General features: G+C 33.7%; 2 protein-coding genes across 2 annotated transcripts in view; both read left to right on the forward strand.

The window, feature by feature from the left end:
* The window catches only part of LOC134700530 (uncharacterized), a 356,413-nt gene extending 345,844 nt beyond the window's left edge, over positions 1–10,569 (forward strand). Inside the window, exons 7-11 of the mRNA XM_063561913.1 lie at positions 275–1,510; positions 2,266–2,296; positions 3,161–3,444; positions 4,132–4,159; positions 7,054–10,569. Coding sequence (XP_063417983.1) covers positions 275–1,510; positions 2,266–2,296; positions 3,161–3,444; positions 4,132–4,159; positions 7,054–7,358 — 1,884 coding nt within the window. The 3' untranslated portion in view covers positions 7,359–10,569. The remainder of the gene's footprint in view (positions 1–274; positions 1,511–2,265; positions 2,297–3,160; positions 3,445–4,131; positions 4,160–7,053) is intronic.
* A 3,276-nt stretch (positions 10,570–13,845) lies between these two features.
* On the forward strand, positions 13,846–14,508 carry LOC134700566 (uncharacterized). Its single transcript, XM_063561944.1, has one exon. It carries the CDS (start codon positions 13,846–13,848, stop codon positions 14,506–14,508), a length of 663 nt encoding a protein of 220 aa, XP_063418014.1.
* The last annotated feature ends 215 nt before the right edge of the window (positions 14,509–14,723 follow it).

Here is a 14,723-nt window from a genome sequence, read left to right on the forward strand (position 1 = left end):
GTATAGAAATAAAAAGCTTTTTTGTGATTGCAAACTTCCTACTTACGTTTTTGTTTTTGTTTTTGTCTTGTGCTATTAGCGCTATACAACCAGGTTTAATCCACCATTTTCTACATTTGAAAATGCCTGTACCAAGTCAGGAATATGACGGTTCTTGTTCACTCCCTTTTTATGTGTTTTGTCATTTGAATGTGGACTTTCCGATTGGATTTTCCTCTGAGTTCAGTATTTTTGTGACTTTACTTTTTAACCATTTCATTGTTATGATTGACAGGATGAGCAAAAGAAACTGGTGCTTAAATTCAAAGAAGAACTGCGGAAAATGTTTTCCTTACACAAGCTTCATGAGCATATCATGTATGACAATGTCTTTTTCATGAATGCAACGGATGCAGCAGATCGAGATATTGAGCGCTTGAAGGATACATTAGTTGATATCGCCTTTCAGCAGTCAACATGGGGACAACAGATGCCGATTGTTTGGGTGCCTCTTGATTTACAGATATCAGATATGAGAGCAGAGGGAGTAAAGTTGATAACAAAGAAGAGACTTTTAGAGATAAACAAATCTAATAATGAATTTGCTCTAAATGAAAGAAGAGTAGACGATTTCTTACTTGTTCAGCACTCAATCGGAAAGCTGTTGTATTTCGATGAACCTGCTTTGAGAGATTTCATTGTCATTCAACCTTCAGCAATGGTCAATATCCTGAGAGCCTTCGTTACAGACATAATGTTTTGGCCAGAAAAAGGACCTGTTCGAGACATACTTGAAAAATTATCATCTACTGGAGTTCTAAAGAAGACAGATCTTATTACTCTTTGGTCACAACCAGCTTTCAAGGAAATTTTGACCGATATCAGAACAAAGGAATATATAGTGCAAGTCCTCCTCCATCTAGATATCCTTGTAGAACCTAAAAGATACACTGAAACGGAAGTTGCTGCAGATTCTTTTCTAGTACCCTGCATTGTGAAGGAAAATATTCCACAAAAAATGCGCAGAAATGCAACAGACGACAAAACACTATGCATAGCTTATCATCTGAAGGAGACAGTAGTTCCATCTACTTTGTCGTTCAAGCTTATAGGGGCTGCTATTAGCATCTGGCCTCTGAAAGTAGACACCTCTCGGTTTTGTCTTTATTTTCAAGCTGCAATTATGGATGCTGACAACAGAAATGAACTTCAAATTCATGTTAAAGGGCAGAGAATATTTGCATACCTCATCAATGACGAGTCAAAGCAGCTCATATCACCAGATCTAGCAACAACAACACAGGAATGCCTAACTTTGGCACTTGAACGAATTCTTCAGTTTTACCATCGTTGTTTTGGTAAACAAAGTCACCATTTAATGTCAGATCTGTTTGAAATAGAAGTCGGAGAAGTATGCAAAGGCGAAACGTGCTTACTTCCATTTTGTGATGCTAAAACAAGAAAGTCTTGGATATGCAAGAATGGAATAGAACATAAAACCAAAATTTCTCTGAACTGGGTTTTTGATAAGGTCAGTGACACTTTTTTATAACTATTATCTTTATCTTCTGACTGCATAAGACTGAATTTATTGAGGATAAATTGGAAAAATGAATTTGACATGTATCTTGTAAAACAGATTGATTGATGTGTTAATACATTTCAGCAAATTTCAAACGCTTGTTAGATTGCTTTAACGAAATATGAAGAAAATCTAGATCTGTAGAAAATGCCTTTACCAAGTCAGAAATATGACAGTTGTTATACATTCATTTTATGTATTTTATCTGTTGATTTTGCTATTTTATAAGGGACTTTCAATTTTGAATTTTCCTCAGAGTTTGGTATTTTTGTTAAATCACTTTTATGATCGTGATAGAAATCACACATAAACCACCATCACATCAGATAATTGAGAACAAATCAAAAGTTACAATAATAAGATACATTTATACTTGGTTATTTTTTTCTTTTACATGCTCCTGATTTTATGAAAAGTAACTCCCGTCTTGTCATTGGTTATATTGGTAAAGATAGCATATTAGAGTCCAACGTAAAAAAAAATCAAATTGCTTCAAAATTGGTTGATTATCTTTAGAAAACTATCGAGAACGAAAAAAAAAATTGATGAACTCATCAGTGGCAAGATAATTGAAATTATACCAGTAAAACCAAAACACAAAATTAGAAATCTAAAGAAGCAGTCCTGTAAAATAGTCAACAACAAAATAGTCATGCAAAACATTACTGATATCCCTAATGTATATATGTATCTCTTTATTTCAGAATAAAGAGACTTGTGACGAAAACTGCAATGGTAATAAATTACAATATTTTTGATAATATTTTTTTCAATGAATAGTACTTGTCGCATATATTAGTAAAATAATGCATACAACTGTGACTCGTTACAATAACTTAAACAATTGAAAATCGAAAATATATTATCTCTTTTATTATCTGACATTTAACTGATTGAAGTCTTTCAGAACAATAAATCATTTGTAAAGAATGCATATTAAAGCGGCGAATACCATTCTAACTAACAATTATTGAATTTCAAATCCACATTTTAAAAAATAAATATTGTATTGGTACATACATTTCAGTAGTAATAATTTTGAAGAACCATATTGTCATCGATTTATTGTTTGCTCTATTAACCAACCGGTTACCTTATCGGTAGTTTAAAACAACACCTTAACAGCCTACAACTCACTGGTGCTTTTGTTATCTCGACGATTTATGTGTGATGTTTTAAAAGAACAGACATGTATGTTTCAACTACACATGGTTTTCTACAAAAAATCAACTCTTTAAAATACATTTTCAAGAGCGTTTTACTCGGATGTAAGTAACTTTAATGTAATAATAAATGTTCTCTGTCTGAAGATAGTTTCTATGTTGTTTTTATTTACAACCGACTGGTATATACTCCGTTTAAAAACTGCAATGAGGAGGGTTAAATGTTGTGAGTTCAATGAACCAAATGTTGCCGCTGTGATTGATAGATAGGAACAAAGTTTTACACGAAGATACAAAGTAGATAGAGAGGATTAAATGAGATGAGATAAAGATATAGACATTTTGGTATATAACAAAATTAGATAGCAAATCTAAATATTGATGTCAGTCATCATGGCATATCATATTAGCAACAATCATTATTCTTTTATTTAAGGTCTTGGCTCAGAAATGCTCCTCCTAGAACCAAATGATCATCATTTCGTCCATTTAGCACAAATAATGGGGATTGATGAGTTTCGTGAATTCTTGATTCATCTAGGTATCAGCACAGCTGATTACGAAAAATTGAATCATTGTTATTACTCAAATCCAATGAATTTTATGTTGATGGGGTTGTTTAAATGGAGGGATAAGGCAGAAATTGACCAATCAAAATCAACATTTGAGGAATTGATGAGAGCTCTGACAGCTATTGATAGAAAACATTATCTTTGCAAGGTATGTATAACATGTATAATGAACTGCTCTTTTGATTATTATAGTTGGGTTTTTTTTTGGGGGGGAAGGGGCAGTTAACACTCTCTCCAGACATAAATTTGGTTACTGATTGTGGGTTGCTCATGGATAATAGAATTGGGGTGAATGTCGATATTGACGATATAGATTTTGAGTTGAACATGAATTATAGAATTGGGGTGACGTCGATATTGAAGATATAGCTTTTGGGTTGAACATGAATCATAGAATCGGGGTGAGTGTCGATATTGACGGTATCGCTTTTGGGTTGAACATGGATAATATAATTGGGGTATATGTCGATATTGACGATAAAAAAAAATTTATTTAAGAGTTATGGTCCTTGCTTGATTATAAAATGGCACTTTGTCGTTTCTGCTCATTATTTTAAGGTACTTTAACCATTATTTCTAAATCTTATTACGTTTCTATTGTTAAAAAAATTGAGGCCTAAATTTTCATATATCATTCAGAAGTAAGTCCTTGCTTGATTGGAAAATGTCATTTCATGTTGTTCCTATGCAATACATGAAGTCAATGCTTTCATAATGCAGACAACACATTTAGCTGTCAATTTGGCCTCGTACTTCTTGTTTTGATTTACAAAAATAAGTAACAACTAGTTCATTGTATATATCATATTACAATTGTAAAAATGACTAATTTCAGGTACAGAGAGAGGACCATAGTTTGATGGGTATGTTTTATTTAAACGATTGAACTATATAGATGACGACTTTACCTACAACTATAAATGTTGTTGGTTTATGTTTTTAAATTCATATGATCAAATTGATCTTGTAATAAGGCTGATAAAAATAATTGAACAAATGCATGCATATATACCAATGCAAGCCGAATACTTTTTAAAGGTTTTATTTAACATGTATTACATATGAGTGTACAAGAGGACGCTATTTCAAATTTTTGTTTTTTCTATTTGAAATAAATGTCTTTAAACTTTAATTTTATTCAAAACTTAGCCTTCACTAAACATGCTAAAGTATGGTATGTTAATACTTTTTTTTTATTTGAATGAGATCAAGTGCCTTTGAATGATTACAAATATCAATTCAATAGTATTTCATGTTGGTGAGTTTGAACGTTTGATATTTTTTCTCCCGTCTTAAAGTGACAAGGTCAGTTTAAGGGGACTTATATTTGTACGTACTATGGTAATCCGTATCCTTAGTAATGGTGTATGTACTTTGAAACTTTTGCATTGTTTGCAAGATACATTTTAAGATGAATTGAGTTAAATTATAAGATGTGGACAGTGTAAAAAGTATCTTTACGGAAGTCTTACACAAACTAAAAAAGCCATGGTTAACAATGAAATTCAACCACAAGACAAAAAACAGTCCTTAAATAAAGAATTAAAAACTTAAGACAGAGAAAAACAAACATCCATAGAAATTATGATCTCAGATGCTCAGAAATATTAAGTAATTACTGTTACACGTGTGCTAATATTAGTTGAAATTCGATGATGTTACATTCATGGAAATAATTTTGGTTGAGACAAATTCAACATAATTATGTACTGTCATTTTTAAATGGTCAATAAAGGTCAGCCTACCTGTGATTACGTCTGTAAAAAATTCTTAGATAAATGACTACAATTGGAAAAAATGGGCTGTGCTTAAGTGCTCCAGAAGAGTATGTAGATCCTTCTCTACTTGTGGCACGAGAATTTTGTTACACCAATTGTAACATATTTGAGCCATTTATTCCGAAGCCAGGTATAAAAGAGGGGCGTAAGATACCAGAAGGACAGTCAAACTCAGAGATCGAAAATAAACTGACAACGCCATGGTTAAAATTGAAAAACACAAACAGTCAAATGATAGTACAAATGACTTAACATAGAAAACTGTAGACAAAGCAACACGAACCCCTCCAAAAATTGGGGATGATCTCAGGTGTTCCGGAATATCAAGCAGATCCTACTTCACGTGTGTCATACCAGGACGAAAGTACATACATAGGATGTAAATTGAATACTAAATCAGTATATTACATTCTCTTTTTTCAATGTAATAGTCCAAAAGAAGACATGTCAACCTCTTTTAAACATTTTTCTCCTAATTTTTGTCCAGCCTCCGACTTTTGTAATAGAAAGCTCGACATAGGGATAGTGATACGGCGGCGGCGGCTTCAAACTTAAAAGCTTCATATTTTAGAAGGTGGAAGACCTAAATTTTTTTTTGTAATGTTAAAGTCTTTCTTATTGTAAGTAATACGATAACTTCATTTAGTAAGTTTGAATCTTGCAAGGTCTGCATGCCCGACAGAGAGTGTTCATTAGACTTCGACCTAATTTCATGGATCAGCTAACAAGGTTAAGTATTGGTGGTCAAGTCCATATCTCAGATACTATAAGCAATAGGTCTAGTATATTCGATGTATGGAAGGACTGTAAGGTGAACATGTACAAATGGGAGGTGTCATCTGACCTTGATTTCATTGTCATGGTTCGTTGGTCAATGTTTTTTTTTTTTTTGGTTAATGTTATGTTTATGGTTTATGTGACAGTTGTACATAAGCAACACGACGGGTGTCACATGTGGAGCAGGATCTGCTTAACCTTCCGGAGCACCTGAGATCACCCCTAGTTTTTGGTGGGGTTCGTGTTGTTTATTCTTTGGTTTTCTATGTTGTGTCATGTGTACTATTGTCTGTCTGTTTGTCTTTTTCATTTTTAGCCATGGCGTTGTCAGTTTGTTTTAGATTAATGAGTTTGACTGTCCCTTTGGTATCTTTCGTCCCTCTTTTGTAATAACGCTTTATATTAAGGACTTTCAACATAATATCAATGATTAGTAAAGAAGGCGAAACTTTTCAGCGTGTATACTTTTAAACGCAACGGTATTAAAACAAAGGGACCAACAAATAGTAAGAACCTAAATGTGCGTAGCATATCTTAGCATTGATTTTAGTTATGATACGCCAGTGATATTTTATATGAAGTTCAACTAGCATTAGCAGCATGTATGTCCATAGAAACCATGAAGCCTTTCAACTTAGTCAGTTTATTAACCCAAACTGTTTTCATGGTTAGGTTTTGTCTTTTTTTGTTATGTAGCTTTATTTATAGAACAGACAGAAGAAGTGGTCCAGTTTAAGCCTTAAAATGAGTTGCTATGGGTAATTGCGTTGTTTATATTAACCGGTTTTTAGTTGTGTTTGGTTGCTTTAGTTTTCTATGTTTTGTCCTATTTGTTTGTGTGTTTGTCTTCTTTCTTAGCCATGGCATTGTCAGTTTATTTTTCGCTCTATGAGTTTGACTGTCCCTCCGGTATCTTTCGCCCCTCTTTTCCATACATACGACTGTCCCTCCGGTATCATTCGCCCCTCTTTTCCATACATACATGGCTTTCAAATAGTCCGCTGTGGTCGTTCCTGGTGGAGGTAATTTCCGAGAAAAAAAATCGTTCGCATGAAATTAATTAAATGATGATTTAATTTTTTACAAGTTAAATTCATATGCAATGATTGACTTGTGAAAAATAATGTTTATCCAATTCTTAAACTAATGCATGTATATATATCATGATTTTGTATTTAAAATTATTTTGTTAACCTTTTCAGTAAAATCTCACAGTCGCCTTCAAGATGTTCCACCAGAAGAGGTAATTAAAGCTTTGACGCAAAAGAACCTAATAGGTGACTGCGTTGTTCACTTTGGTATTGAACTGGGTCTTACCAGTGTGGACATCAGTAAGACTTTGTACAATTTCCAAAGGGATTTAGATGGTCAAATACATGATCTTCTTATGAAATGGATGAAGACAGATGGGAAGAAACCAACAATATACTGGTTGATGGTGGCTTTAAAACGTGTTCAAGCAGTGAAAGGATTCAACTATGTGAAGAAAAAATATTGTGTTGAATAAGATTGTGTGCTCAAGTAGGAAAAAAGTAATCAGTATATAGGATAAGGATAATACTTTTTCTTAGATAAACTGTACCCATTGGTGGCCTTGGTATGTTTTCTACTCAATGGTCGGTTTAGTGCCTGTTTCACACATTCCCTGTTTTCTGCTCATTGGTCAGTTTAGTGCCTGTTTCACACATTCCCTGTTTTCTGCTCATTGGTCGGTTTAGTGCCTGTTTCACACATTCCCTGTTTTCTCCTCATTGGTCAGTTTAGTGCCTGTTTCACACATTCCTTGTTTTCGGCTCAATGGTCGGTTTAGTGCCTGTTTCACACATTCCGTTTTCTGCTCATTGGTCAGTTTAGTGCCTGTTTCACACATTCCTTGTTTTCGGCTCAATGGTCGGTTTAGTGCCTGTTTCACACATTCCGTTTTCAGCTCATTGGTCAGTTTAGTGCCTGTTTCACACATTCCTTGTTTTCATTCTCTATTTCAGATTTTTAACTCATTTTCGTATTTCCTGCAAACAATGGTGATTGCCATTGGCGTCATTTTTTGTCGAACTTGCAACTTCTGTTTTGATAATGATCCAGCATAAATTATCATCTAAATTTCATGGGGCATTAGCCAGTGTTGAGTTCATGTTTCAGAGTGTTTCTTAGTAACTATATGCACTGATTCAACTATAGTTGTATTTTATGACTTTTAAGCATATATTTCTGTCTGGATGGCTTGTATTATGTTCAATGTTTTCAGTTGATGATTTTGGCTTTTCAACTCTACGCACTGCACTCTTTGTCACCAACTGTTCCTAATTTGTTGATAAATGTATGCAGGCTTTTTATGTTGTCACCTTATTTGAAGGAGAAATGTTTAATTTTTCGTCCTATAAGTAGTTTTTACATGTTAGACAGAGAGAAGTGAAGACCTTATATAGTTCGGGCTTCATGAGAATTAAGTAGAAGGGATTGAACATGTTAGATAAATGCTCTTTGAATGATACATTTAATAGATTCATAAGCATTTACACTTTCAGGGATATTCTTTCTTGAAAATTAAGATTTAATGAGTTATCCAATCAGAGACGTAAAAAGAAACACATAGACTTTTTTTCAGAATTTAAAATTCCTTTCAAACAATCCTGTTCAGAGAGGTTAATCCATATCGATAGAAATGACAATTCACTATTATAATATCCACCCTTTCCCTTTGCAAATAAATTTCCTACATTTATACTATGTACAAATGTAAGTTCTTTACTGGCTATAAATGACCAAATATAGTGGTAACCGTGATTTATAGGAAATAACACAATACTTTTCTGCCAAATATCAAATGGCTGCAAACAAATGTAAATAGCAATGTTGATTGTGATCTAGATTCGTTTGCAAGCTTATTATTTTTATTGATCGAATTTGAAAATAAATTCCATCCAAAGTCTTTTGATTAATTAACATTTTAAGACGCGAATCAATGCATGTGGTTTTAAATTAGAAAGATGTTCTCTGTATTTTTTTGTTAAATAATTGTATGTTTTGAGATTATGACGCAGTAATGACTGCTATATCCATATGCTGACTATTTTACTTATTATGTCTGTTTATTCACGCATCGTTGTAAATATAACTGAATGTGATGCGACTGTCATACAAATGAGAGGTTTTGCGCTATAAAACCAGGTTTAATCCCCCATTTTCTACATTTGAAAATGCATGTACCAAGTCAGGAATATGACAGTTGTCCATTCGTTTTATGTGTTATATCATTTAATTTTGCTATTTGATTAAGGACTTACAGTTTTGAATTTTCCTCAGAGTTCAGTATTTTTGTGATTTTACTTTTAAAGCATTTGGATTTTTAAAATAGTTTGGCTTTTTAACTGTTTTTGATTTGAGCGCACTGGCGAGTCTTTAGCAGTCGAAATGCGCGTTTGGACTAAATACAAAAGTTAGTCCTGGTACCTATAATGAGTTTATTTATTACCACTGGGTCGATACCACTGCTGGTGGAGTTTAAATTCCTCGAATTCTGTGCTGACATGGATTATCATTTTAAACAACGGTTATATTTATAAATTAACTGTATACAAAAATGCCAAATCTGATCCTGGTATCTATAATGAGTTTATTTGCATACAATTGTCCATTTTGTTAATAAATGCAATCAACAGTCAGTCCTTGTGGTTGTTATACATGTTATAGATGTATTTAATTAAGTAGTCTATTAACGGACAATTTACAAAAGTACTGACTAATGAGCTGAAGAAACCATTGGGGACTGATGAATCGAAAAAAAAAATGAAGAAAAATATAATAGACCTTTAAAATAGTTATCAAAGGTATCAGGCTTAATATTAAATACGCCAGACTCGCGTGTTTCCTCTACATAAGACTCATCAGTGAACATGCATTATAGTTCGAAAGCCAAACAAGTACAAAGTTGAAGAGCATCGTATAGACCTAACATTCCAAAAAATTGTGGCAAATATCGCTTAAGAAATTTATCTGGGAAAAAGTTAAATGGTGGGGCGCTATGAAAAGGGAAAATGACTGTCTGTAATCTGTTAAAAAAGCACTGTATAATTCATGTAATTGTTGATTTTTGATTCTTTGTTTTTATTTCACGCTGTTAATCGCAGACACGGGTTATGGGTAGGTTGGCTGCCCACAAGCATATTTAACCTGACACATTCTGAATCGGCTGTAATTCACTGCTATTAGTTTGTTGGTGCATATCGTATTTGATTTTTGTATTTGTGCTTTATGATTTAATATTATATTGTAAAAGAAATTGAATTTATACATTTGTTTACCTAACATTTTGAGGAAAGACACTATTGGCCGCAATCAAGGCTCTTAAAAGTGTTTACTCTGAATCTTAAAATGAACTGTAATGAGAAGATTTGTTTAGCCGAGAAGTACAGTTTTTGATAGATATCAATTTCAGAACCAGGTTAATTGCATTTTGATAATTTATGATAATGTTGGATTTCCAGGCAAAAATGAAAGGACAGCCAAAAGTTTCCTAATTCCAACTTTGCAATTCTTAAGTTGTATCTCTGAACCTCTGAAAATTTAGTTTCCAGATTGCAATTTGTAATTTGTACCACTGCATCTGGACAATTTTACGTTTAAGATTTGCATCTAGAAATATGTAACTATGTAATTCAAAATTCTAAATGCAACATGATAACGTGTTTATTTTGTGAGGTATATATTTGTAATGTAAAATTTGTAATAAAAATTATAACGATTTACATCTTCAATCTTTGTTTTTTGAAAAGTGTTTTCTTAATTCAAATACTTTCATTGAAAATTTAGCTCACGAAAAAACGACAACTGTTCTCTGTTACAGTAATGATCGTTCTAATATAAAGTATAACGACATGTTGTGCAGCTGTCAGATTTTTCAATCAAGGCTAGATAACTCGGTCTATAACAATGACGGACTGCAACATACTTGGACTAGACGAAAAATATAAGTAAGATGAAAGATGATATTTCTTCTTTTTAAAATTTATTATCCATTGACATAATAATATTACTTATATTTTACAAGAACAATAGGGTTAGGTCAGGGTTACGAAGACAGATTACATCAATGCTGGATAACTCGTCCTGAAACAGACTCAGTCGATATCGGATTGTAACAAACTGAAACAAATCCGCACTAGAAAAAGAAAATAAGCAAAATAGACAATGTTATTTAATCACTTTGAAATCAATTATCAATTTAAATAGTAAAATTATTCATCTTTCAAAAGATTACTTAAAAAAAAAATATGTTTACAAGATAAAATAAGACTAATGTCCCACTTTTTTCACCTATTTTCGAAACTTGAAAATGTTCATGCAGCTCTTCTTTTTATGCCCCACCTACGATAGTAGAGGGGCATTATGTTTTCTGGTCTGTGCCTCCGTTCGTCCGTCCGTCTAGGTTAAGGTTTTTGGTCAAGGTAGTTTTTGATGAAGCTGAAGTCCAATCAACTTAAAACTTAGTACACTTGTTGCTTATGATATGATCTTTCAAATTTTAAACCAAATTAGACTTTTGACCCCGATTTCACGGTCCACTGAACATAGAAAATGAAAGTGGGAGTTTCAGGTTAAAGTTTTTGGTCAAGGTAGTTTTTGATGAAGCGGAAGTCCAATCAACTTGAAACTTAGTACACTTGTTGCTTATGATATGATCTTTCTAATTTAAAAGCCAAATTAGACTTTTGACCCCAATTTCACAGTCCACTGAACATAGAAAATGAAAGTGGGAGTTTCAGTTAAAGTTTTTGGTCAAGGTAGTTTTTGATGAAGCTGAAGTCCAATCAACTTGAAACTTAGTACACTTGTTGCTTATGATATGATCTTTCTAATTTTAAGCCATATTAGACTTTAGACCCCAATTTCACCGTCCACTGAACATAGAAAATGAAAGTGGGAGTTTCAGGTTAAAGTTTTTGGTCAAGGTAGTTTTTGATGAAGCTGAAGTCCAATCAACTTGAAACTTAGTAAACTTGTTGCTAATGATATGATTTTTTTAATTTTAAAGCCAAATTAGACTTTTGACCCCAATTTCACGGTCCACAAAACATAGAAAATGAAAGTGGGAGTTTCAGGTTAAAGTTTTTGGTCAAGGTAGTTTTTGATGAAGCTGAAGTCCAATCAACTTGAAACTTAGTACACTTGTTGCTTATGATATGATCTTTCTAATTTTAAAGCCAAATTAGACTTTTTACCCCAATTTCACGGTCTACTGAACATAGAAAATGAAAGATGGGGGTTTCAGGTTAAAGTTTTTGGTCAAGGTAGTTTTTGATGAAGCCGAAGTCCAATCAACTTGAAATTTAGTACACTTGTTGCTTATGATATGATCTTTCTAACCTTAAAGCCAAATTAGACTTTTGACCCCAATTTCACAGTCCACTGAACATAGAAAATGAAAGAGGGAGTTTCAGGTTAAAGTTTTTGGTCAAGGTAGTTTTTGATGAAGCTGAAGTCCAATCAATTTGAAACTTAGTACACTTGTTGCTTATGATATGATCTTTCTAATTTTAAAGCCAAATTAGACTTTTGACCCCAATTTTACGGTTCACTAAACATAGAAAATGAAAGTGGGAGTTTCAGGTAAGTTTTTGGTCAAGGTAGTTTTTGATGAAATTGAAGTCCAATCAACTTGAAATTTAGTACAAATGTTCCCTATAGTATAATCTTTCTAATTTTAATGCCAAATTAGATTATTACCCAATTTTTACAGTCCATGGAACATGGGAAAGGATAGTGCGAGTTGGGCATCCGTGTACTTTGGACACACTCTTGTTAATTTTGCAATGTGTATTCTGTTTATACCTGTAACAGTCTCGTCCGTCCATCCTTTAGCCAGAAAAACTTAATTCAATTTCAAAATTTCACATTTGATCAAGTTTTAGGGTTAATTTATTTTCTATGATCAATGGTCTAGATATTTTTGAAAGCCTCAGGGTTAGATAAGGCTAAATCCGCTACATGCCAGTAAAAGACAAACAGGGTAATCTAATAACATCTGAAAGAGAACAAGAGAATAGATGGAATGAGCACTTCAAAGAAGTATTAAATAGGCCAGAACCAGAAACAACAGCAAACATACCCATAGCAGAGCACGACCTTGAAGTAAATATAGAAATTCCATCAAGATCGGAAATTATCAAAGCAGTAAAGAGTCTTAAAAACAATAAAGCTCCAGGAAACGATAAACTATCAGCAGAACTATTTAAATCAGATCCAACCTTAACAGCAAACATTCTTCATACACCATTCAAAAAGATTTGGCAAAATATCAAGATACCGAAAAACTGGTCAGAAGGTATCATCATAAGACTGGCTAAGAAAGGTGATCTCACAAACAGCAACAACTGGAGAGGAATCACCTTATTACCAATCCCAAGCAAAATTTTCACCAAATCTTAATAGACAGAATTAAAACAGCAATTGATAACAAACTCAGAAAAGAACAGGCAGGCTTTAGAAAAGGAAGGAGTTGTTGTGATCACATATTTGTGCTACGAAACATCATTGAACAGTGCACTGAATGGCAGAGACAATTAATAATCAACTTTATAGACTTTGAAAAAGCCTTTGACAGCATACTCAGAGAAAGCTTATGGAAGATTTTACGATGCTATGGAATACCAGCAAAAATATTACAACTTATCAAAATGTTCTATACAGAATTCAGATGCACTGTGGGAACTTCATCAGACATCAGCTTTCTAGTAAAATCTGGAGTTAGACAAGGCTGTGTTATGTCTTCCCTTCTATTCATTATAGTTGTCGATTGGGTAATGAATTCCACCATCAGAAACAGCAACAACACAGGCATTAGGTGGACTCTTTTTAACTACCTAGAAGATCTGGACTATGCAGATGATCTGGCCTTATTGTCGCATCTAGAAACACACATGCAAGACAAAACCACTTAGTTACAAAAGAATGCAAGTTTGATTGGATTAAACATCAACATCAAGAAATCAGAAGTCATGCCTCTTAATACCACAGAGCCTCCTTTAATAGATTTAAATGGAACACCCCTAGACTGCACTTCATCTTTCACCTACTTGGGCAGCATAGTAACATCTGAAGGAGGAGCAGACAAAGACATCAGAGCCAGAATAGGAAAAGCAAGAACTGCATTTTTAAAACTAAGACACATCTGGAAGACAAGCAACATCAGTAAAAACACCAAAATAAGATTATATAACAGTTGTGTACTAGCAGTGCTGCTATATGGGGCGGAATGCTGGAGAATGACAGAAAAAGACATCAACAAGCTCTCCAGTTTTCACAATGGTTGCCTTAGAAAGATCTTAAGGATATTCTGGCCGCGTAAGATTACCAACAAAGACATCCATGAAACAACAGGATCCAACAACATGGAGACTTTATTGAAGCAGAAAAGATGGAGATGGATTGGCCATGTTCTAAGAAGACCAGCAGAGGACTTGACCAGAGTAGCCTTAAGATGGACACCTGCGGGGAAAAGGAAGAAAGGACGCCCCAAAACAACTTGGAGAAGAACAGTTGAAGCTGAAATGAAAGAACATGGAATCCGCTGGGGTGTAATAGAAAAGAAAGCACAGAACAGAGATGAGTGGAAAGAACTAGTCCTTGCCCTATGTGCCCCCGGGCATAATAAGGAGTAGGTAGGTAGGTAGGTAAATCCGCTATAGCGTCATAGTTTATCACTTTTTATAGGTTGATCAGGATCCGTTTTAACATTCCAAAGCACATGGCAACACCATTGTTGTTATGGATCGTGTAGCTCAGTTTTCGGTTTTCTATGTTGTGTTTTGTGTACTTTTATTAGTCTTTATCCATACACCGTATAGTTGGTTATAAAAGGCGGGAAACAATTACG

This window comes from Mytilus trossulus, unplaced genomic scaffold (genome assembly GCF_036588685.1).
Source record: "Mytilus trossulus isolate FHL-02 unplaced genomic scaffold, PNRI_Mtr1.1.1.hap1 h1tg000158l__unscaffolded, whole genome shotgun sequence".
Lineage (NCBI taxonomy): Eukaryota > Metazoa > Mollusca > Bivalvia > Mytilida > Mytilidae > Mytilus > Mytilus trossulus.

Coding starts and splice junctions, on each gene's coding strand:
- LOC134700566 (XM_063561944.1), top strand. CDS start 13,846: ATGCCTCTTAATACCACAGAGCCTCCTTTAATAGATTTAAATGGAACA.